This window comes from Heteronotia binoei, chromosome 4, assembly GCF_032191835.1.
Source record: "Heteronotia binoei isolate CCM8104 ecotype False Entrance Well chromosome 4, APGP_CSIRO_Hbin_v1, whole genome shotgun sequence".
Lineage (NCBI taxonomy): Eukaryota > Metazoa > Chordata > Lepidosauria > Squamata > Gekkonidae > Heteronotia > Heteronotia binoei.
In genome coordinates this window covers 134,372,712-134,397,434 of record NC_083226.1, presented here as the reverse complement: position 1 = coordinate 134,397,434, position 24,723 = coordinate 134,372,712, and the positions used below count along the sequence as shown (strand labels likewise).

The 24,723-nt window shown below is 45.8% G+C and overlaps 1 protein-coding gene across 1 annotated transcript in view; it reads right to left on the bottom strand.

Annotated features, from left to right (window-relative positions):
• FCHO2 (FCH and mu domain containing endocytic adaptor 2) overlaps nt 1–24,723 on the bottom strand; it is a 127,178-nt gene that overhangs the window by 4,125 nt on the left and 98,330 nt on the right. The window contains exons 22-24 of the mRNA XM_060235809.1: nt 12,816–12,948; nt 10,431–10,630; nt 9,110–9,174 (exon numbers count right to left, since the gene is read on the bottom strand). Of these exons, the coding sequence (XP_060091792.1) occupies nt 9,110–9,174; nt 10,431–10,630; nt 12,816–12,948 (398 nt within the window). The remainder of the gene's footprint in view (nt 1–9,109; nt 9,175–10,430; nt 10,631–12,815; nt 12,949–24,723) is intronic.

The following is a 24,723-nucleotide window of genomic DNA, read 5'->3' as shown; positions in this document are numbered from 1 at the left end:
GATTCAGAGGTTTAGTGCCTCTGAATGTGGAGGTTCTTCTCAAGTCACCATGGCTAGTAGCCACTGACAAACATATCCTCCATGTACCTATCTAATCCCCTCTGAAAGCTCTTTATTCCTGTGGCCATCATTACATCCTCTGACAGTGAATTCCACATTTTAATCACTCTCTGCGTAAAGAAGTATTTCATTTTGTCAGTCCTGAAAATGCTGCCCATCAGCTTCATTTGATGCCCTCAAGTTCTAGTATATTGGAAGAGAGAGAAACATTTCTGTATGTCAACTCTCTCCACCTCATGCATAATTTTATAAACCTCTATTATGTCCCCCCTTAGTTGTCTCGTTTCTAAACTGAAAAGTCCCAGATTCTTCAGCCTTTCCTCATAGGAAAGGTGCTCCAACCCCCTAATATAATCTAATATACTCTTGGTCCCTCTCCTCTGAAATTCCTCCAGCTCAGTGAGGTCTTTTTGGAGATATGGTCACCAGAACTGTACACAGTATTCCAAATGAGGCCACACCACAGATCTATACAGGAGCATTGTATATCAGCCATTTTATTCTCAATCTCTTTCCTAATAATCTCTAACACAGAGTTTGCCTCTTTCACTGCTGCAGCATACTGGGTTGACAGTTCCATTGAGTTATCCACTTTAACACCAAGATGTTTTCCCCTCTCAATATCAGCAAGTTCAGACCCCATTAGCTTATACTTGAAGTTGGGATTTTTTTTGTCTTATGTGCATCAATGTACATTTACCAACATTGAACTTCATTTGCCAGACTGTCACCCACTCACCATTTGTGGAGGTCCTCTTTGAGCTCTTCATAGTCAGCCTTGGTTTTCACTATCCTGAATAATGTGGTGTCATTTGCTAACTTGGCCACTATACTAATCCCTAGTTCCACATCACTGGTGAATACATTAAGTAGCACTGGTCCCAATACCGATCTTTGTGAGACCCCACTCTGACTTCCCTCCATTGTGAGAAAGACAGGTTGCTTACCTGTAACTGTAGATCTTCGAGTGGTCATCACACTTCGAGTGTGCATTCACACTCATAGAATATAGCGCCTGTGCCGATCCCCCAAATCGGTACTTAAAAAGCCCGGGATTTTTTCGCGCTCGGCACCAGTGAGCATGCACGGGCGTCCCAGCATGCATGCTCACCGGTGCCAGCGTGCGGATCCCGCCAGTTCCTTCTTGACCGCTGGAAGCCCTTAATATAGGAAGACTGTCAGCAGTGGGGAAGGAAGGCGGGTAGTGTGAATGCACAGATGACCACTCGAAGATCTACAGTTACTGGTAAGCAACCTGTCTATCTTCTTCGTGGTCTTTGTGCTTCACACTCATGGGAGATTAGAAAGCAAGACATACCTGGAGGCGGGAAAACGGTCAACCAGAAGAGACAGCTTGCAGCACCGCAGCTCCCAGATAAGTCCTCTACTGAGCATGCACATCTAGAGCATAGTGCTTCATGAAGGCATGCAGAGAGGACCAGGAGGCAGCTTTGCACACATCCGTCAGGGAAACGCCTTTCAGGAATGGCACCAACGTAACCCTCACTCTCGTAGAGTAACCACGAATGGGCCCAGGCAATGGCTTCTTTGCCAACAAATAACACAGTTTAATAATCTCAGTAAGCCACTTTGAAAGCCGCTGAGACGAAATTCTGGAACCCAACTTAGGAGCAGCATAAGAAAGAAAAAGATGCTGGTCCTTACGGAGACTGTAGAATCAGCTAAAAACTGGAGAAACTTCTGCCACTTCCTGCCATAGGAAGCAAGGGTAGACAATTTCCTGCTGTTCAGGAAGACGTGTTGGACTTTGCTGGAGAACTCACAGGGTTGATGAACCACGCTGTCTGCTTCAGGTGAGGCACATTGTGATGGAATACATGTTCGTCCTGAGCTGACAGAAGGTCCGGTTCCACCGGAAACTGGTAAAACACCTCCCTCGCTAGCTGAAGCAAGATCGGGAACCAGTTCTGCCGAGGTCACCATGGTGTCACTAGGATGCAACATGGCCTCTCTCTTGCAATTTTGTTGACAACTCTTGTCAGCAGTGGCAGAGGTGGAAACAGATATAGGAACCGACCTTCCCACGGGAACAACAGACCATCTCCCAACGACTCGGGATCCGTGCCCCCCTGGAGCAGAACAGCGGACATTTCCGGTTCTTGGCTGTGGCAAACACATCTACCTGAGAGTACCCCCAGAGCTGGAACACCGGTTGCAGGAAGTGCCACTGTATCTCCCACTCGTGTGGGGAAGCTGCACCCCTGCTCAACGAGTCCACCTGCAGATTGAGCACCCCTGGAAGATGCGCACCCTTCACGTAGATGTCGTGCTCCAGGCACTCCAACCACAGTTCTAGTGCTAGCGCACAAAGCCGTCGAGAAACTGTCCCGCTCTGGCTGTAGATATAATACAGGGCAGTAGTATTGTCTGTTAGCAGAGCAACTACCTTTCCCGCCACCATGGGGTGGAAAGACCAAAGGACAAAATGAACTGCCAGCAGTTCCAGGTAATTTATATGACAATGAGTCAATTGAGGAGGCCAAGGGCCCCTCACACACAGAGAGTCCATGTGAGCACCCCATCCCCTCAGATGCATCTGTGGTGATCGTTACTGTAGTCACGGGTAGGTGGAAGGGAGCTACCTGACGAATGTTGTCTCTGGATTTCCACCACTGCAGAGTCCTGAGAGTCAAAGGTGGGATTGAGAACCTCTTCCGGGGTGAGTCTCGTAAGGGTCGAAACTGCCTGAGAAACTACAATTGAAGGCCTCTCATCCTCAATTTCGCAAACAACAGCACGCTTGTAGTTGCCGCCATCAGCCCCAGCATCCGCTGCAGCTGTTGTGCCTTGCCCCATTTCTGACTCTGTAAGAGGTTGACCAGATTGATTATGTCCATCGCTCTCTGCTGAGGCAGAAAGGCGCGGTGAAGGTTTGTGTCCAGCAAAGCTCCTATGAACTGAACTGTCTGTGATGGAGTAAGATGAGATTTCTCCATGTTGACCTGCAGACCTAAAGTGTGGAGAAGACGAAGAGTGGTGGTAATATGGCTGGACAGACTTTCTTTCGACTCTGCCACAAGGAGCCAATTGTCAATGTATGGAAAGACGACTATCCGTTGAAGCCGGAGGTGTGCAGCCACAACACTTATCATCTTGGTAAACACCCGAGGTGCAGTGGACAGACCGAACAGAAGAGCTTTGAACTGGAAGTGGTGGGAACCTACTGCAAACCGAAGGAAATGCCTGTACGCAGGATGGATGCTGATGTGGAAATAGGCATCCTTGAGATCCAATGTTTTCATCCAGTCCCCTTGGTTGATGAGGGGAAGAATTGTTTGCAGGGTGGACATTCTGAATTTCTGGTACACGATAAACTTGTTCAGATTCTGAAGGTCTATGGCTGGTCTTAGTCCCCTATCCCATTTGGGAACCAGGAAATAATGAGAGTAGAAACCTCCCGTTCTGGCCTCTACTGGACCCTTTCTATGGCTTGTTTCTGTAAGAGGTTGCTCACCTCCGCCAGCAGAGGTGGGGAAAGGGGTGTGGTGACAATCACTGACTGAGTCGGAAGCTGAACAAAGTCTGTTTTGTAGCCTTCTTGTATGATGGAAAGAGCCCACCTGTCTGTAGAGATGGACTCCCAAGCCGGAAGGTAAGAGCGAAGATGAATGGTTGATGACATAGGAGCGGCAATGCGTGCTACTGGAAAGTCAAAGGCCCTGTTTTTGTGGGCGAGCACATTTAGATTTGCCAGTGGTTTGCGCTGAAGCGAATCTATTTTGGTTATTTCCCCTGTAAGGAGGAGACCTGTTTTCTGGCTGGGAAGATCGAGGTCTCCACTGCTGATCAGAGGAAAATTTTTGGTAGGGTCGCCAGGATTTGTGCCACTGCTTTGGTTTAGTCATCTTAGATGAGGCCGGGACACCCAGGTTCCTTGAGGTCTTTATGCTCTTATCCATCTCCTGGAGGACACTGTCTCTAGTTGAGCTGAAAAGACCTTCACCTTCAAAGGGTAGATCTTCTACGAAGGCCCTGGTGTCAGGTTGGAGAGCTGTAGACCTCAGCCAAGAGTGCAGACATGATGGTTTTGGCTGAGACGTCAGCCATGTGCTTTGCTGCAGTCAGTTGTTGCTTAGCCACAGCAAAGCCTTCCTTCTGTAACTTCCAGAACGCAGATCTCTTTTCCTCACTCAGGGAGGTCAAAAGGGGGGTGAGCTGCTCTCAAACTGAGTATTGATATCTAGCCATGCAAGCAGCATAATTAGATACCTTTACCCCTAGCACTCCCACCGAATGAAACTTGCGACCAGCACTGTCCAATTTCTTGCCCTCCTTTTCCGGTGGTGAGGAATGGGTCTTACGGGCCTTGGATAACGAGGAGACTACCACTGAGTTGGGTTTGGGGTGCACAAACAGGAACTCAGCACCAGCCTCCTGGACCCAGTACATATGATCCAATCTTCTAGAAGAGATAGGGGTGGAAGCCAGCTTCACCCAGGGCTCCTTCACTGCCTGCAGGATGACTTTTGTTACAGGCAATGCCACAGCCGTCGATGTGTCCCATCATCATTGGCTCTAGCTCTCTCTGAACCGTAGTTACTGCAGGTGCCAGGGGCTCGGTCACCTCGATATCAGAAATCGAGCCACTGTCGCTCCAATGGCACGACCCCGATCTCAAGGAGTGGGTCCGTTGGGCCAGGTCTATCTCGTGTTCTGATCCCGATAGCTGGAGCTGTTGCGATTCTCTGCCTCTGGATACCGACAGACTCTGTGGCCACGGAGACGCCAGGATCTTTCAGGGTGGAGCGGCTTCTGTCGACACCAAAGCTTCCTGAGAAGGAGAAGAAGTGCGGGAGGGTCTCTCTCTCTTCTCCTTTGACTTCTTTGGGACGGACAATTGGGTCCCCGAATCGTCCCTACGCTTCTTGGCCGGAGTCGCCACTGACCCTTCAGAGGGTCGTTTAGTGGGTTGGCCTCGCTCGATCAGCGGATCCGTCTGCACCAGCGAGGGATCGGCCGATGTAACAGTCGAAGCTGATGTAGCCTCTTCCACCGGTACCGACGGGCCCGATGCCATTTTCGGCGGAGAGCCGATTTTACCAGAGCCACAGATAGCCTCGCCGCACGGTTTTTGTGGGTCTGCTTAGAGAAGGCTAAGCGGTGCAGGCACGAATCCACCCGGTGTCCCTCGCCCAAACACAGTAAGCAAAGGGAGTGACCGTCCGGAGGTGCAATCTTTTTACCACATGAGCAGCACCTCTTAAAAAAACCCCACGCCTTTCCATAGACTCCAGAAAAAAACACACAGAAAAGTTCTGAGGGAAAAAAGGGGGAAAATGAAGCCCTGAAGGGCAAAGTCCAACAGGTTTTTTTTAAACAACAATAATTATCTTAACAACTAACTACACTAAGAAAACAACAAATGGGCTATATACAATGAAGAAGAATAATCCAAAGATTACTATACCGACCGGGGAAACGAAAGGAGATCCTTTGAGCGCCGCGGTAAAAAAGGAACTGGTGGGATCCGCGCGCTGGCACTGGTGAGCATGCATGCTGGGATGCTCACCATGCTCACTGGTGCTGAGCGAGAAAAAATCCCGGGCTTTTTAGGTACCGATTCAGGGGATTGGCGCAGGCGCTATATCCAATGAGTGTGAAGCACAGAGATCACAAGAGGATCTACAATTTATTCCTCCTCTTTGCGTTGTCATTTAACCACTCATCCCGTGACTGCTAAGTTTACTTAGGAGACTTTGGTGAAGTACTCTGTCAAAAGCCTTTTGAAATTCCAAGTATTTAATGTCTACCAGGTCACCACTGTCAACATGCTTGTTCACTTTCTCAAAGAACTTGAAAAGGTTGGTGAGGTGGGATTTCTTTTGGCAGAAGCCAAGCTGATTTTCCATCAGCAGGCTATGTTCCTCTATGTACCTAGAATCACAGAACTGGAAAGGACCTCCAGGATCATCTAGTCCAACCCCTGTACAATACAGGAAATTCACAAATATGTCCCCCCCACACATACATCCCCATTGACCCCTGCTTCATGCCCAGAAGATGGCAAAAACCTTCAGGATCCCTTGCCAAACTGGCCTGGAGAAAAATTGCTGACTGACCCCGAAGTGGCAATCAGCATTTCCCTGGATGTGTAAGAAAGGACCACCAGAACTAAGCAATGATGCAACCTTTCCTGCCCTTTTCATAATCTGCCTCAGGACCCTTTGGATAATCTCTTAAAATATCTATATTGGCTGAAGCTGATGACCCAGGTTTTGTATCCAAATGGTAGTTACGAGAGGAGAAAAACACCTTTTTTAATTTCTGGAAATATTCTGGCTGAAAAGGCCTAGAAGAATTTTACTAGGAAAGGCCTAGGAGAATTTCCTGACCATTTCCCTTCCTCTTTTTCAGAGCTTGTTGCCACAGACCCTATTGTTGAAGAGAGCCCCTCCACTCCTGAACCTGACATGGGTAGTGAGGGAGAAGGCGAATAGCTCTTTTTACTAGTTCTCAATGCTACTGATGCTAGCTAGCATTCTTAAGGTGGTAGCATCATTATTGGCAAGATCAGCCACAACCACTGCTTTGTCAGGTACCCCTAGCCATTGGAAGACCAACATGATTCCCAGTTGTATATGCATGGGGTATGGGAAGGCCCAGGCCAGACTAAAGGATGGCATCCTCCAATCTGCAGCTGAAAATATGCGGGAAAACCTGGAATTTTCTAGACTGCTGAACCTGCTGGGAAAGGCCTCAGAGAGGCTGGGGTGGGAGCACTGCGCTACTGCTGCCCCTGCTTGGATCAGCCCCTTGTTCACTTTGGAGGTCCTTATCCCACTGCCCCTGTGTATCTTGGGAGAGGGGGGATTTGACCTTCAGCTCCAATCTTCTCGCTTTCTGTAGGCCTGGAAACCTCCAAGCCTGTATGGGGCAGGCCACCCATTGTGATCTCTTCATGGACCCATCAGAGCTCTGCCAGGCTTTTCCAGTAGTTGGGGGCCAGCTACAGAATGACCCAAAGTCTTGGGTCTGCCAGCTGCAACAGTGGTCCATGCCACTGCTGATGCATCCGCTGTTGGTCAGTCTCCAATGCCTGAAGTCTCAAGTGGGAGAGGCCATCTCCCCATTCTAAGACTGGCAAGGGGACCCCTTCCTCATTGTTCCCATTCTAAGACAAGCAAGGGGGCCCTTCCTCAAGGTCTTTCCATCTTCCAAGATAAGAGACTCCAAGAGAGCGGGTCCAGGCTTGGGCCTGGTAGATCTCTGCTGGGCTTTTCCAGAGGTTGACTGTGGAACAACTCGAAGCTTCAGGACTGCCAGTATTGATGGTGATTAGTGCTGCTACAGAGACATCTGCTGTTGGCCAGTCTCTGGAACCTCAGGAGGCAAAGGCTTGTCTTAACAGGCCTTTTTTCATTTTAAGACTGGTGATGGGAACTTCTTAAGGCTTTTCTGTCTTCCATACCAATAAGGCAAGAGTCTCCAGAAAAGTTGAGCTAGGCTTAAGTGTTCCACTGGTCTGGCTGGGCTATCGAAACTGGAGGGTCAAGCCTCACTCTGAGCCAATACCAGGGGTGTCAAACATGTGGCCCAAGGGCCGGATTGGGCCCCCAGAGAGCTCCTATCAGGCCCGTGAGCAACTGTCATCTGCTTCCTTCTCTCTTCTCTTTTGTTCCTTTCTGCATCATGGCTTGCTTTGCCAGGTCTGCTCAATTGCACAGGAGCTACAGAGCAAAGCCTCTATTTTCTCCATGGGCTGACTAGCACATGAAGCAACATGTACAAAAGCTCACAATGCTCAGCCATTTCACATTTTCCCCTGAGTCTTAGGCTCAAAGCATTGACCATGAGATTTCTGTAATGAATGTCAATAAATCAAAAGTAGGTGTGCAACTTAACAGAAGCACACCTGAGCAGCATACTCAAGATTGCTACAGCACAGTCTCCAGATTGTGATGCAGTAATTCAGAGTAAGAGGTGTCAGTTATTAGAAATTGTTAAATAAACAAGATATTGCAGGAATGCTAGTCTTTTAAACATATTTTATTTTTTTAAAAAAATCTTTTGTGTTTGTCTGTGTCCTTTATGAAGTTTACGTATCTACTGCCTGGCATTACATTTTATTACACCCATGGCCCGGCCCAACAAGGTCTCATTTATGTCTGATCTGGCCCTCATAACAAATGAGTTTGACACCCTGGTCTGCACAAATTTGCATAGCCCTGCCTTGAGCAAAAGGAGACATGACCTAATCATTTAAATTCAGACCTAATCCACTGAAGGAGCAAGACAGGCAAAGTACCAGTTTTTTGTCTGCTAAGCCTGCTCAACTGGATCTGACCAGCAGCTTCAAAGTCTGCTCTGCCTCTTGCTGGAGAGGGAGAACAAGATGGCAGAGATATTGGAAGTAAAGAGTGTTCAGGCTTCCCACTGTAGAAACTTGCTTTGAGCCAGCCAGGAGCATTGTAAAGCTTCTCTTGACAAGAAGCCTGTGTACCCTTCTACTTCCCTGTTTGCCTTCATGGTCCCTCCCCAGCTGCTATGATGGTGATTTTACTCTTTTCCATAGCCAGCTTGCTTACTGTTCAGGTGCTGGAATGAGAGTGCAGAGGCAGCAGAGAAAGGAGAGGGCCTTTACTGCCATCCTTGGCATGCAGCCTACCCGTCCTCCAGACTGACGCTGTCTGTTTCAGGGCAGGAACCACCTACTAAACTCAAGCCCTATTGGGCAAAAGCTTACCTATCTTTCTGAAACATGGAGTAGAATATTGATAAATGGTGCCGAGATGAGCTGCAGATGGCTTGAGAGCCACAGAGTATGACCAGATTAAGATAATGACTGCATGTAAATCTGAAGTTACACTTTTGCAAACTAGTTGTTAAGGACTTCTTTCATGTTTCCTGTACAATGCCAACTACAAATGACCACTTCCACCAAGAAAAACCTTAGTGATATAAAAATGTGAAGTAATTATGAAAACAAAAAAATTCTAAGAATGCTAAACTCAATTTGAAATTAAAACCAGTGATTAACAGATTGTTCTTATACATTAATCTGAAATCCATGTAAAAATCAAGCTTTTACCTCCATTTTCTGATTTTTCTGAAACAGCAGATAATTTCCAAAAAGCTTTCATCTGTTCTGCATTCCTGCAAGAAGTTTGATTACTAAATTTAATGTAACTTCAGATCTAAAGAAATAATACTACAGTAAATTTTCTGTCAGGCCTGTTATAACTCATGCTGGACGGGGGAAAATTAAAACTACTTGCACAAAGTTCAGCTCCAAGTTATATATGATTTGGCTGTTTCCATGTGATTAATGCATCCATTTCTTGATAATGCAGAAAGAGAAGAACAAGTTGATGGTCCAGTTTTAAAACCAAAGGAGAATGTGGATGAGAAGGCACGATCCACATTCTTGCCTGCAACTTCTCTACCCAAGCCTTGGCGAGAAGGTACTAAGGTACAGGTAAAAGAAAGGTTCTCATCTCCTCCACTGATATACTGTTTTTGTTTGAAAACTGGGTCCCTCCTCAACCCGTTCTTTCTATGTGATTAAGTCACTTCTGTGTTTACACATGAACTGCCACATCACCTTTACTTTGATTTCAAGTCAATGGACAAATATACTGCTGGCCCATCAAACAGAACTCAATTCAAAACATACCTCTTTTAGCATTTAACCAGTATTCTCAGTATGTTTTAATACTGATTAAGCAACTGTACCTTCTTTAACAAAGCATAACCCTTAAACGCAAGAGGTGCTGGAAGAATAAGGAAATGATATAGTGCCTTACCAGAAGCTTTGCAGTGTAAATATCTTGAAAAATCCACTGGTTTAAAGCTTATTTACATTTCCAACAAGCTACTGCCAAGACTGCAGTCAGGAACCTGCATGGCAGAGGAACCGCTACCAACTAGGCCAATCTAGTGCCTGACAGCAGCAGAGGAAGTGCAGCACAATACAACTGCATGCTGTGCTGACTTCTCTAGAAACCATTCTTATCAGAAAATGGGGATCACTCTGTTGCATCACAGGGGCAACTTCCTGCATCCTTAAAGGAGCAGCATTGTAGGAAAAGAGCCCCAATCTCTTTCTTTGATACCTGCTAGTTAAACACAGTGCAAAAGAGTTGCACTCTGCTCCCTCCACTGTAGCCATGATTGGAGAATGGGAGAAGGGGCCCATGGACAACTTGTCCCCAACAGTTCATAAAGACTTGCACAAGACCTTGGATAACACAGAAGAAATAACAAGACTAGCTTAAGATTTCAGGACTATTTTTTTAAAAAAGTAAAGCTTTTTGCAAACTTTTTTTTAAAAAAAACAAACACTGTACATCACCATCACCAGTGTGCTGGAATGAATTTCATGCAGTGAAAGCAAATATAGATAAACTTACCATTTTGCTAGTGGAAGTGACTGCATGTTCATTACACCTCCATCAACTGGTACCATGACCTGTATATTAGATAGTGTACTTGGCACAGCCATAGATGCTGGGTTGTATTTGTAATCAACTCTTACGTCAGTAGTTTTGGCATCACACTTCCAATATGTGGCAAGATTCAGAGGTGTAGACTGAATGCCATTTGAAGATACCTTTGAAAATAATCAAACAATGACTTAAATGCTACCCTGGAAACACCATGGGAGTTCTGCAGCTCAAGGTCAAAACCCATCTATGACTGGGTCTCAACATTTCCTTTAAAATAAAATGTAGAAATATAGGGTGGAGGTGAAATCAACCTCTGGGAACTTTGGTAAGGAGAATCCAGGTTCCCCAGTACTGTGGCTGTGATCCAAGTAAGAACATAAGAGAAGCCATGTTGGATCAGGCCAATGGCCCATCCACTTGTCACACAGTGGCCAAAAAACCCAAGTGCCATCAGGAGGTCCACCAGTGGGGCCAGGACACTAGAAGCCCTCCCTTTGTTGCCCCTCTGCCAAGCACCAAGAACACAGAGCATCACTTGCCCCAGACAGAGAGTTCTATCTACACTTTGTGGCTAATAGCCACTGTTAGACCTCTGCTCTATGGTTATCCAGTCCCCTCTGGAAGCCATCTATGCTTTTAGCCACCACTACCATCCTGTGGCAGTGAATGCCATGTGTTAATCACTCTTTGGGTGAAGAAGTACTTCCTTTTATCCATTCTAACCTTACTGCTCAGCAATTTCATTGAGTGCCCATGAGTTCTTGTATTGTGAGAAAGGGAGAAAAGTGCTTATTTCTCAGCCTTCTCTATCCCATGCATAATCTTGTAAACTTCTACGTGTCACCCCTCAGTTGCCGTTTCTCCAAGCTAAAGAGCCCTAAATTTTTTAATCTTTCTTCATAGGAAAAGTGTCCCAACCCTTAAATCATTATAGTTGACCTTTTCTGCACTTTTTCCAACGCTATAATACCTTTTTTGAGGTGTGGTAACCAGAATTGTACACAGTATTCCAAATGAGGCTGAACCATTGATTTATACAGGGGCAATATGATACTGGCGGTCTCTGCCAGTTCGGACCCCTTATAATTAGGATTTATGGCCCCAATGTGCATTACTTTGCACTTGGCCACATTGAACCCCAAGTACCTCACATTATGCAGTTGTTTTTAAATGTGAAAAAACCCTGATCTTCTATCTAATGTGCTTGTCTGTCAATTTCCCCAGAAACATTCTCTGACCTCTGAAGAGCTCATCTGTACTTGAGTTAATCTAGCAAAATACAAATAATTCAGCATCTATTTTCACTATAGTCCTCAACAAGAAAAGAATAATTTATTAATTGCATTATCATTTAGTATACTTCATGGCAGAGTGAGGTTCTCAACCAGAACCTCTCTGAGCCTATACTGATTTTCTTTTATACCTTTTTTTGGTCAAAATTGTGCATTTTGGAGTTACTTAAAAGAAAGGGAATTATCAACAGCTGAACGAAAGAACAGATGGTTCAAGAGGATGGTCTGTTCTCATTTCAGCTGGGGAGCCATCAGAAACGTGGTAGGTAGTGATGAGGCCTGCTATGGAAAAAAATGATACCGAAGGGGAGATTTTTACTTGCAAGAAGGGGAGACAATTCACACCAGTTCCCCTTATGGCACATCCTGTACCATTCTCCAGGTTCCCCTCTTGGGAGCAGTTCTCAGGCAGTAAGTGGCTACCCTGAGAAGGGAGGACTGAAAAAACAAAAACCTTTCTGCAAATTCTTGTTCTATCATATTTTGGGTTTAAGCCATTATGATGACTTCTAGATCCAAAATATCTGTAATGGCCTGCACTGCTCATTTTTTGTGCAGTGCTGCCTGTTTCATCCTCTCACCTACTATTCCACCCAGCAAAAAGCCACCAGAGCACTACAGCTGAGGGGACAGCTAAGAGCAAAGTTATCAGCAGGGCATTTTTTGTACTCCTTTGCATATTAGGCTACACCCCTCTGACGTAGCCAATCCTTCAACAGCTTACAGTAGGCGCTGTAAGAAGAGCCCTGTAAGCTCCTGGAAGATTGGCTACATCAGGGGGGTGTAGCCTAATATGCAAAGGAATTCCTGCTACAAAAAAAGCCCTGGGTATCAGGATTTCAAATATAAATATTACAAATCAAATACTAGAAGTTTCAATAAGTGCCACGCATAAAAATGTCATAATACATTAATTAAGGAAAGAGTCAATGGCAACATAGTTCTATGAGACAAGTAAGGGTAACTGATGGCACGTCTAACACAGACAATACATCTAAAAATACTTAAAATACAATACATCTTTAGATTCTACAACCAAAACAAAACATAAAGTTACCTGATATTTCAGAACATCTACATTGTAATAAGATGCAGAGGGATTCTGTTCTGATAATTTCTTGAGGTAGACTGTGACAGCTTGCATGTTCATCCAAAAAACTCTTGTATTGGAATCACTTTGTGATGCATCACTGTTGTGCAAATGAAGTGTGAAAACACAGGCTTTAGCTTGTTTTATATATTGGAGATGTTTGCAAAACAAACTATAAATGCAAAGAATTTGTGTATATGAACTACTGCAGAATCTACTTATAACACTGCATGAATCGTTGCATAAGCTTTCATTTCAAGAATAGTACTAGGACCTGGGAATGCTGAGCAGGGTCAATGTGTGTGCTCAGAGACAGGCTTTGAGCATCCCCACTGCTGCGCCTACCCTGCTCAGCCTTTCCAGGACCTGGGAATGCTGAGTGGAATCAGCAGTATGGTGCAGCAGAGGGTGTGCTCAGAACCAAAGCTCCCAGCGCACCTGTTACTCAGTGGCCTTGCTACATTCAGCCCCTCCCCCCCTGCTCAGGTGCACACTAGGGTGAAGCTTTGGCAGTTGGGGGGGGGGAAGAGTATGCCATGTTGGTGGCAGGGCTGAGGTGTGTGTGGGGGGCGTGCTTGGGTCATCAGAACCCCTAGCACCAGTCCTGTGCACTTGGCCACATTGAACCTCATTTGCCACATTGATGCCCACTTGCCCATCCTTGACAGATCCCTCTGGAGTGCCTTACAATCCTCTCTGGTTCTCACCACCCTGAACAATTTAGTGTCATCCACAAACTTAGCCACTTCCATCTCCAAATCATTAATGAACAAGTTAAAAAGCATTGGACATGCATTACCCCACTACTTTCCACCATTCACTGTGAAAACTGCGCATTTATACTCTCTGTTTCCTATTAATTAGCCAGTTATTGATCCACGAGAGGACTTGTTCTTTTACCCCATGACTAAATTGTCTATCAATTGTAGGACTTCCTCTATCATCACCTCAATCTGACTCAGGTATTTGTATACCCCTCCTGAAATCAGTGGTTCTGGAGCGGGCAAGTACTTCTCATCTTCCACAGTGAAGACAAGAGGCAAAAAATGCATTCAGCCATTTCCCTATCATCCTTCAGTAATCCTTTTGCCCCTTGGTCATCCAAGGCCCCACTGCATCCCTGGCTGGTTTCCTGCTTCTTAATGTCTTTGAAAAAAAATTGTAATAACTAAACAATTTAATTTCAGCCTATTGATAAATTAAAGTAAAACTAAGATTTCATTAAAAATTATTAGTATTTGGCCTCCATCATCCCCATAGCCAGCCACTGCACAGCTTTTTATTGAAAAAATATTTTTATGAAGATAGGACAATATTTTCATTATTGCATAAAATTTAAGGCATAAACGTATTCCTTTTTAAAAATAACTGCAGGGAGTCTATGACCAACACTTTTCTTTTCCTTCCCATGCCATTTCTTCCTCTCTCTCTGTCCATCTCCCTCAGCCTTCCTTGTGTTTGTGATACTTCTGCTGGCAGTGTTTCTATCTCTGTCTCCATCACAAGGGCCTGGAATCAATTCCTTAGTTCTAATAGCACTAAGTGCTGTCTTGCTCAATACCTTTGGGGTCACAGGCTATAGCATTCTGAGAAGTAATGAGACAATCAACCACACTGCTGTCCCTTTGACTGGTCTCTCCTTTCCCTATGCAGGACATCAAGACTTCTGCTAATAAACTCCTCCCCTTCCTTGATTTCATGGACAGTAGTAATCCTTTCCTCTAGGCTACGAAACTTCTCTTCTAAGAGTACTATCAACTTACACATCTGACAAGTGTAGTCTTGATGACTACTATAAATCAATCACTAACCCAGCCACTAAAGCTCCGATAGCTTTAGCTGATGACCTCTGCCTGAATGTAGATAAATGTTATACTTCTTTGTTGTTCCTCCTGGATTTATCTGTAGCTTTTGATATGATAGATCACATCATTTAATTGAGGCATTTAGGGGCAGAAGAAGGTATCAGGGGATGTGCCTTGGACTGGTTTAAATTTTTCCTCATGAACTGGAATCAAAGGGTTGCTTTTGGAGACCAGCTATATTCAGTTTTGGACTTATCTTGTGGAATTTCATGGAGTGTAATCTTAACCCCCATATTATTCAACCTCTTTGTAAAGCCTTCAGAAAAAAATCATCCATAGCTTTGGAATTAGATATCATCAATATGTGGATGACACCCAGATTTATATCTCTCTATCAAAATCCCCCTGGTGATGCAGTAGAACTCCTGAGCTAATGCCTGACTGCTGTGGTCAAATGGTTAAAAGAAAAAAATTGAAATTGAGCCCAGGTAAGACAGAATTGGTGCTGGTTGTGTGATGGATTGCACTTTTAAGGAGGCTTAGAAGTGCTGTACCAACAACTAAAGGACTGCAAAGGGTTAATTCTTCATGGAGCAAAACCGCCTTGAATGACAAGCTGCTCCAAGCCATCTGACTGATTAGCATCAGCTGAGCAGAGAAAGTCTTGAGAGAGCTGCATTCTGAGGAGAGATTCAGTCAGATTCCTGCCTTAACCAAAAAGAGACATGTACTGAGACAGACTGAGAATAGCCCTGACAGTCCAAATTCAGCATTAGCTGAGAGCAGCTTGAACACAGACAAAGAACTGGGGGAAAGTTTGGCAAGGGAGTTTGGGTAGTAGAGAAGACTCCCATTCAGGCCAAAGGAAAGGGAATAGATCTTCTGAGAGAGAAGAAAATTCCCTATTCAGTCAAACAGGGAGAGTTATCTCAGAGAAGTACAGAATTCCCTAGTCTGGTGTAATTAGAAACTGCCTGTAGAGACCATAGAAATCAGTAAAAAAAACCTCAATAAGAGTACTGGTTCTCCAAAGAAAAGGAATCTGGTACTGGGAAGAGGGATCCAGCCTTCTGGGCACCAAGAGAGTTAGCAATATTCAAAAGAAGTCTACTGGAATGTTTGGGAAAACATTGGAACAAATTCCTCTCAATATAAAGATCTAAGCAATTGTGAATAATTTAAGAACCTCTCATTAGGCTGATATATAAGAACAAAAGTCTGTGCTTGTACTAGTTTTACCTCAGTATTTTAAACCCCTGATTTTACCTGACCTTTCCCCTTGATGTTGAATAAAATCTTTTGTTATTTTTGAATTTTAAAGCATCTCAAGTGCTACTTTCAAAGGTTTAAGGACAATCTTATCCCTTCCCTCAGGTTCCTGGGCTGAGCAAATAGCCAAAATATACCTTACTGACAGGGTGGGTCACCCAAAGTTTCTTCAGGGGAGAAGAAAACAAGCTACCAGGGCTGCTCAGTCAATGAAGGGATAGAAAACAGAGGGAAAATTTCACGTCTAAGGGAGGCAAATGGACGAAGTGCATCATAGGCAACCTGGATGAATGCCACGGTAACATTGAGAATAAAGTACTGTAATGCATTGTACATAGGTCTCTCCTTTATGTCAATTTGAGGACTTCAGTTAGTTCACAACGCCACTGTTAGGTTATTATTGTGAGCTAGGCAGAATACGCATATCACTCCCTTTCTGCAGTCACTTAACTGGGTACTTGTTAATTACAAGGCTCAATTCAAGGTACTGACTTATCACATATCTGTAGGGCCACCTTTCTCTCTATGCTCTGCAACAACAGCTTTGCTCATTGCAACAGGACCTTCTGCAGGTATCATCCCACAAATGGACAAAAACCGATAACTGCCCATGCTCATGCATTCTCTGTTGTGACCTCCAAGTTATGGAATGGCCTCCCTGAAAACGGGAGGAAGATTCTCACTTTCCTAACTTTCTGCAAACTGTGCTAAATGGAATCATTCAAGAGGACTTTTTGTATAGGTAAATAGGATTGCACTGCAAAGAAGTGATCAGAAAGTTGCACTGGTAAAGGGATATGGAGTATGGTCTATACTACTGTTTGCTACCTATCACTAACTAGGTAGTTCTGTACTGCTTAATGCATCATACTTTGTTTCAGCTCTGTTTCAGATTTGTTTTAAATTTCTATAGTCCAAACATTATTGTACATTATTGTACAGTCCCTTTCCTGTTGATTATATATGACTTCCACTAAGTAATCTGCCTAGAGTCTCCATGACAAAGGCAGACTAAATAATAAGTTGTTTTATTCATAATAATATGGGAGAAATACAGTCTCCACAATCGTTCTTTCAAATATCATGCTACTCATGACAATATGTTACACAATTTAAAATCAAGCTTTTCCTGTGAGGTTCTGTGCTATTCAACCTCTCTGTAAAAACCTTAGCTGAAATTAATAATGTTGTGATTGGATGCCATCCGTATGCTGATGACTCTTTATGCCAAAATCTCCTGAGGATGCAACAGATATCTTGAGCCACTGCCCAACTGGAAGCAGATTGAAACTGATGAGACAGAGGTCCTAAAGGACACTATGCTTCCTGATTTTGATGGGGTTCAACAGACCTTTGCTCACTGGTTCAAGAATGTAGGGGTTATTCTAGATCCACCATTAATGCAGTAGACAGTCACAAAAATGCTTTCTTTTAACTGTTTAATGTGGAAGAAGATCCTCTTCTTTCATTTGACTTACCTGGCCAAAGTGGCCATCTAGATCTACACATGGTAACACTGAGACTACACTACTGTAATAAACTCTACATAAGTGTCCCCTCAAAATCAAATGGGAACCCCAGTTATAGCAGAATGCCACACCTTGGTTATTATCAGGAACTAGGCAAAACATGCATATTATTCCCATGCTGCCATCACTCCACTGGCTGCCTATTAGTTACCTGGTTCAATTTAAGGTACTGGCTATCACATACAAAGCCCTTTGTGGCCTTGGACTCTCATATCTGCAGAACTGCCTCTCTTCCTATGCCCAGTCATGATAACTTCACTCATCTGAACAGGTTTTTGTTCATGTGCTACCCTATAAATAAGCACGACCAGCAACATCCCATACAACTGCATGTTCTGTAGTGGCTTACACTTTATGGCAGGGGTGGCCAACAGTAGTTCTCCAGATGTTTTTTGCCTACAACTCCCATCAGCCCCAGCCATTGGCCATGCTGGCTGGGGCTGATGGGAGTTGTAGGCAAAAACATCTGGCCACCCCTGCCCTATGTAATGGCCTGCCAGAGGCGTCAGGAAGGCTTCTAACACTTTTGATTTTTCACAAACTATGTAAAACAGAATTACTTAGGAGAGTATTTTTATAAAGGAAAAATAGAATGATTCAAGAAGATGTTTTAGCAGAGGGAACAGGACTGTGAAAAACAGGTTGCTTACTTGTAACTGATGATCTTCGAGTGGTCATCTGTGCAGTCACAAACATGGGTCTTGCCGCAGGCAACGGATCCATACCTCGGAGTCTCCAAAAGCTCGCCTAGAGCGTTTTTTGGCACGCTTTCTGCTCGCCCTGGGGAGCAGGCATCGACTGCGCATGCCTGGAGCGAGCGGGAGGCGCCATTCCCACTCAGTTTCTTCCAGCCGCTATTGATAGTCTACAAAGGTAAAAACCAGGCAGAAAAAGCCAGCAGAGGGGAAGGCTGGGTGGGTGCGTGTGACTGCACAGATGACCACTTGAAGATCATCAGTTACAGGTAAGTAACCTGTTTATCTTCATTGTGGTCTCTGTGCAGTCCCACACATGGGTGACTAGCAAGCTGAAAGTCAAAAGGAAGGTGGGTGCTGGCAAGAAAAAAACATTTTCATACTTACAATGTATGTATGCACTCTGGGGTGATTTCAGTGGAAGATGGACCTGAGGACTGCTTGGCCAAAGGAGGCGTCCCGTCTGTCATAAACCTCCAAGGATGGCGAGGACCATGATGCAGCAGCACAGACGTCCTCTAAGGAGACGCCCTCCAGGAAGGCCGAGGAGGTCCAGACTGCTCTAGTCGAGTGAGCCTTAAGGCCTTTAGGTAAAGGTTGCTTAGCAACTTTGTAACACAACCGGATTGCAATGGATACCCACTTAGAGAGTCTCTGGGTAGAAATCTTGCGTCCTCTTTGAGGATTGCCGTAGGCCACAAATAAGTTAGGGTCCTTACGGAACGATTGTGTACGAGAGAGGTAAAAAGACAAAGCTCTTCTGATGTCAAGGGTGTGTAGAGTTCATTGTCTAGAGTCCTTAGGATTAGGAAAAAACGTGGGCAATGAAGTAGAAGTTGAAAGATGAAATTAAGATACAACTTTGCGTAAGAAAGTAGGATCCGCTCTCAGGACCACTTTGTTCCTATGAAAAACTGTATAAGGTGGGTCAGAACGAAAGGCATACAAGTCACTGGCCCGCTTGCCAGAAGTGAGAGCAACCAACAGGGCAGTCTTCCAAGAGAGAAGATTAAGGTCCACAGTGGCCAAGGGTTCAAACGGGGGTTTCATAAGTTGTGAAAGAACTAACAACAAACTCCAAACCGGCACAATCGGTTTGATAGGAGGGTGAAGGTGCAACATGCCCTTGAGGAATGATTTAGACAGTCTATGGGAGAAAACAGTCTGACCGTCAATAGGCTCGTGGAAAGCAGAAATGGCTGAAAGGTGAACCTTTAAAGAAGAATAGCTGAGCCCCGACACCTGTAGAGACAGCGGGTATTCCAGGATCTAAGGGAGAGTACAGACTCTGGATCAAGTTGCTGAGAGGATACAAAGGAGCAGAAACACTTCCACTTGCACTGGTATGAGCGCCTGGTAGAAGGTTTTCTAGCATTCAGGATAACTTCCGCTACTCTCGGTGGTAAAGATGTGGCCAAATTCTCCAAGCTGTAAGTCCTAGAATTTGGAGGTTGTAGTGCCATACCTGGCCGTGATCTTGGGTGAGGAGATCGTCTGTCAAGGGAAGGCGGCGATAAATGTGATGGGACATTTGAAGGAGTCTCATGAACCACGGTTGCCTTGGCCACCATGGCGCTATCAGTATGCAGTCTATACTGTCCCGAGCAATTTTGAGTAGAGATCGGGTAATTAGAGGGGTTGGTGGAAAAAGATAATGAAGAGGACCCCTCCAGCTGTGGAGGAAAGCATCGTTGCCTCTCTTGGTATAAAGGAGAGGGCATTTCGAGTTGTCTTTTGTAGCAAAAAATCTACTTTTGGAGTCCCGAAGCATGCAAAAATGCGATGCAAGTAGCATGGATTGAGGGACCATTCGTGGTCATCTATGCGAATCCTCCTGAGAAAATCGGCCAAGACATTCTCTATCCCTGGAAGGTGAATGGCAGTCAGGTAGATGCTGTTTTTGATGCACCATTCCAAAAGAAGTATGGCTATGTGGCACAGACGGATAGATCTGGTACCACCCTGCTTGTTCACATAGAAAACTGTGGCCATATTGTCAGTTGTGATCTGGAGATGTCAGTTGATTACAGACGGAAGGAACGATTGAAGAGCCCTGTGAACAGCTATGAGTTCTAGGCAGTTTATGTGCATAGCCCTCTCGGGCGCAGTCCACAACCCCCTGATAGTCTTGTCCTCTAAGTGGGCTCCCCATCCCCACTTGGAGGCATCTGTAGTCACGATGACAGATGGAGGAGGAAGAACAAAGGGCATTCCGCAAAGTAAATTGTCTGGTACTGTCCACCAAACAAGGGAGAGCCGAACCCTCTGAGGTACAGTGAGAACGGTATTCTGTGGTGGTATGTGTGGATGGTAGGCACGAACAAACCAAAGCTGGAGATGTCGCATGCGCAGTCTTGCGAATCGAAGAACCGAGGTTGTTGCGGCCATGAGGCCCAGAAGATGTTGGATGGTGATTGCAGGTTGCGTTGGGGTACGTATGACCTCCTGGGCCAGGGACAGGATGGTGTGGGCATGATCCCTGGGAAGAAAAACTAGATGAGGAGATGTGCAGAGACAAGCACTTATGAACTGTAGGCCATGAGTTGGGGTGAGTTGAGATTTGACAGCATTCATACACAGGCCCAGGGAGGCGAGAAGAGAGAGTGTTGTTTTGAGATTCTTCGCCAGTTGATGTGCTGTGGGAGCGAAGAGCAACCAGTCGTCTATGTACGGGAACACTGGAATGTTGCGAAGACGAAGAGCAGCTGTGACTACTGCCATGCACTTCGTAAACACTCTGGGGGAGGTGGACAGCTCGAAAGGGAGGGATCGATACTGAAAGTGATGTTTTCCCATGGCAAAGCGAAGATATTTGTGGTGCTGAGGTCTGATGGTCACATGGAAATAAGTGTCCTGAAGATCCAGGGATGCCATCCAGGAATCCTGCGGAATTAGGGGAAGGATGGATTGGACGGAGATCATTCTGAATTTCTTGTAGACTATCTGCTTGTTTAGTCTCCTGAGATCCAGAATGGGTCACTTGCCCCCGTCCCTCTTGGGCACCAGGAAATACCATGAGTAGAAACCTGTCCCCCAATGGTGAGGAGGAACAGGTTCTATGGCATTTTTTTTGGAGCAAGTCCAGAATCTCTTGTTTGAGATGAGGGGAAGGTGGAGTAAGAAGAAGAAGAAGAAGAAGATGATATTGGATTTATATCCCGCCCTCCACTCCGAAGAGTCTCAGAGCGGCTCACAATCTCCTTTACCTTCCTCCCCCACAACAAACACCCTGTGAGGTGGGTGGGGCTGGAGAGGGCTCTCACAGCTGCTGCCCTTTCAAGGACAACCTCTGCCAGAGCTATGGCTGACCCAAGGCCATTCCAGCAGGTGCAAGTGGAGGAGTGGGGAATCAAACCCGGTTCTCCCAGATAAGAGTCTGCACACTTAACCACTACACCAAACTGGCTCTCCACAACAGTGAAGTAGTGGTGGTGAGGTGGCAAAATGAACTCGATTGCGTAACCTAGGTGGGTTATGGTGAGCACCCAAGAGTCCGTGGTGATTGAGCTCCAGGTTGGATAGAACGGGAGAAGACGTGTTTGATAGCAGGGATTCAGCTGTTGAGTGAGATGCAGAGGGGAGTCAGAGACTGCTTGGCTGGCTGAGAAGACTTCTTTGTCTGCTGAAAGCATGGCCTCTGTTGGAAGGGTTGCTTTTGTTGGGGGGGTTTCCTCTTCCAGTAATCAGATTGCTTAGGAGAGCGCTGATGCCTCTGAAAAGATGGTCTCCAGGGCTTAGGTTGATTGAACTGCTGGGAGGCTGGCTGAGAGACTCCAAGGCGCTTCGCCCTCTTGCGGCCGTCATCTACCGAAGTGAGGACTTCATCAGTGGATGCATGAAAGAGGCCAAGGCCATCAAAAGGTAGGTCTTCGATTTTTTGTTTAATATTGGGTTGCAGGTTGGTTGACCTCAGCCAGGCGTGTCAACGCAATGCCACCGACGAAGCGAACACTCTAGATGAGCAGGAAACAGCATGTCTGATGGTGTTAATCTGCTGTTTTGAAACTTGTGATAGCTCAGAGACTAAATTAGATGTAGCTATCTGAGAAGTCTCAGGCAGAGAAGGAATGAGAGGAGTAAATTGGTTGGCGAGATTAAATGTATATGAAGCAAAATAAGCCAAGTAATTATTAAGCTTGGAATTAGTATAGGCAAGGTTGTAAATCTTGCGAGCCAAGGTGTCCAACTTCCGACCCTCACAATCGGGAGGAGTAGGGTGCCTGGATGGAGTTTGGAGCAGGATGAGAGGCTAAAAATTTAGAGTCAGGAGCATGTACTCTGTACAGGGACTCAAAGCGCTTTGAAGTAGGTGGAATCGAAGCAGGTTTGTCCCAGGCCTCACGCAGACCTTCCAAGTGCACTAGCAACATAGGTAGGAGAGACCCCGCTGGGAAATCTGCCTGAACCAGATTGTGGACTATGTCAGAGACCTTGGGTGAGTCGGAAGGAAGAGTAACATTCAAGGCTTCAGCCAGAGTAGTAATCAGGTTAAGGTAGGCCTTCGAACCGTCCGATGGAGAAAGACGGGCTGGCTGCGTGGAACCCGAGGCAGGAGAGCCAGGAGGATCTTCAGAGTCAGAAGAGCCTGAGCTGTCCCCGTCGGATTGGGATTCCTCGGTTGCAGGAGAGATCAGAGGCTTGGTAGGTGCAGATGTGGATGCACGTTCCTTGGAAGGTTTAGACTTATCTTGTAAGGCAGTCAAAGTCATGGACGATGTAGAAGTCATGCCTGGAGCAGCAGATATGGTGGCGGAAGCAGTGCGGGGTATAAAAGGTTCTCGGTACCGAGGAGGTTCACAGACTCAAAAAGCTTCATAGTCTCGAGAAGAGAGATACTCCGGGTCTCAGGTTCGAGAAGGCTCACGATACCGAGGAGATTCGAAGTCACGGATTCGAGGTGTTGATACATCACGGCTGTGGGATGCGACCTTGAATTCACGGTACCGAGACCGACGGAAACCCTCATCCGAGGGGGAACGGGAGTAGCGATGGTACACCCGGCGATGTCTGGGAGATGGTGATCTGGAGAGTGACCCCTCTGGTAATAGTCCTGGTATTCACGGTAGACTGGAGAGCGTGAACAGAAATCATGACGTCGAACCGGTGAGTGGGATCAGACATGCTGGGTGGAAACCCGTGTCGACGACTCTCTGTAGAGAGAAGAAACTCCAATGTCTCGAAAGGATCCAGCCTGTAGCAAAGACCGGGGATGCTCCTGAGAGAAAGTCGGATCCGAACGGGGGTTGGGTTCGAGGATGTTGAACGGCACCACGCTATGGACCGAGGGCGAGTGAGATCGAGCCGGTATAACCTCGACTGCAGCTGGGGAGTGAGGAGTGAGATAAGGCATATCGGAGATGACGTCGGAGGGTGCCAAAAGCTCTGGTGGAACAAGAGGTTGGATCGGAGCCGAGCGTGTGGAAACTGACGCCATCGATGTCGCTATAGTGGTCAAAGTGGTGGCCCTTGAGGAAGTCGTCAGAGTCGATCTTGTCAGATCGCGGGATTTCTTCGGGGCTGAGGCGGACGAATCGGTATGGCGAGACTTCTTTGAAGCCTTGTGGCTGGTGTCGGAGTGCTTGGATGGTCTCTTGTTGGACTTATGCTTCTTATGAAGTTGAGGAGCAGCCGATGCAGCCGAATCTCCCGCTCGGTGTGGGGGAGGAGGCGAATCAGAGCTGGGCATAGCCCGGAGAGATTTTTCGAGCAGGAAACTTTGAAGTCTGGCCACTCGGTTTTTTCGCGTCTGTTTACCGAAGCTGGCGCTATGAGGGCAAGTACCTACCCGATGAGCTTCACTCAAACAGAAAAGACAGTATGAACGTCTGAAGTAGGGATTTTAGATCCACACCTCTGACACTTTTTGAAAGTAATTTTCCCTTCCATATGCTCCGGACAAGGGAGGGGAAAAAAAAAGGAAAGGGAAGCACAGAAACAAGGGCTTTTTAAAAAAACAAACAAAAAAACACAAATTTATAAGGATGAAAAATGATAGAAGAAAGGTAAGAGAAAAAGGAGAATATGATACCAAACAGGAGAAGACGAGCTGAGGAGAGAGGAACGCAGCAAGGTAGGTGTTGTCTGGGCGGCGGAAAGGAAGAAACTGAGTGGGAGTGGCGCCTCCCGCTCGCTCCAGGCATGCGCAGTCGATGCCTGCTGCCCAGGGCGAGCGGATAGCGCCAAAAAATGCTCTAGGTGAGCTATTGGAGACTTCGAGGTATGGATCCATTGCCTGCAGCAAGACCCATGTGTGGGACTGCACAGAGACCACGATAAAGATCTATACTACTAACATGCATTACATATTGCTTTATGTTCTTACCTTGCTCTTACTGCATAATATTTTCATTTATGTAATACCACTGATATTACATAATACCATGGTATTATGTAATACCAATAATATGATTAATACTTATGCCTGGTGTCAAATTTCTGCAATCCTAGTCCTACTGCACTGTTTATTAGATGTCTCATCTTAATGACTGCATTGATCTACAGCAGTGTTTCCCATTTGCAGGGTTGTGACCCGGTACCGGGCAACGGAAGCCTTACTACTGGGTCACAAGAAAAGCCA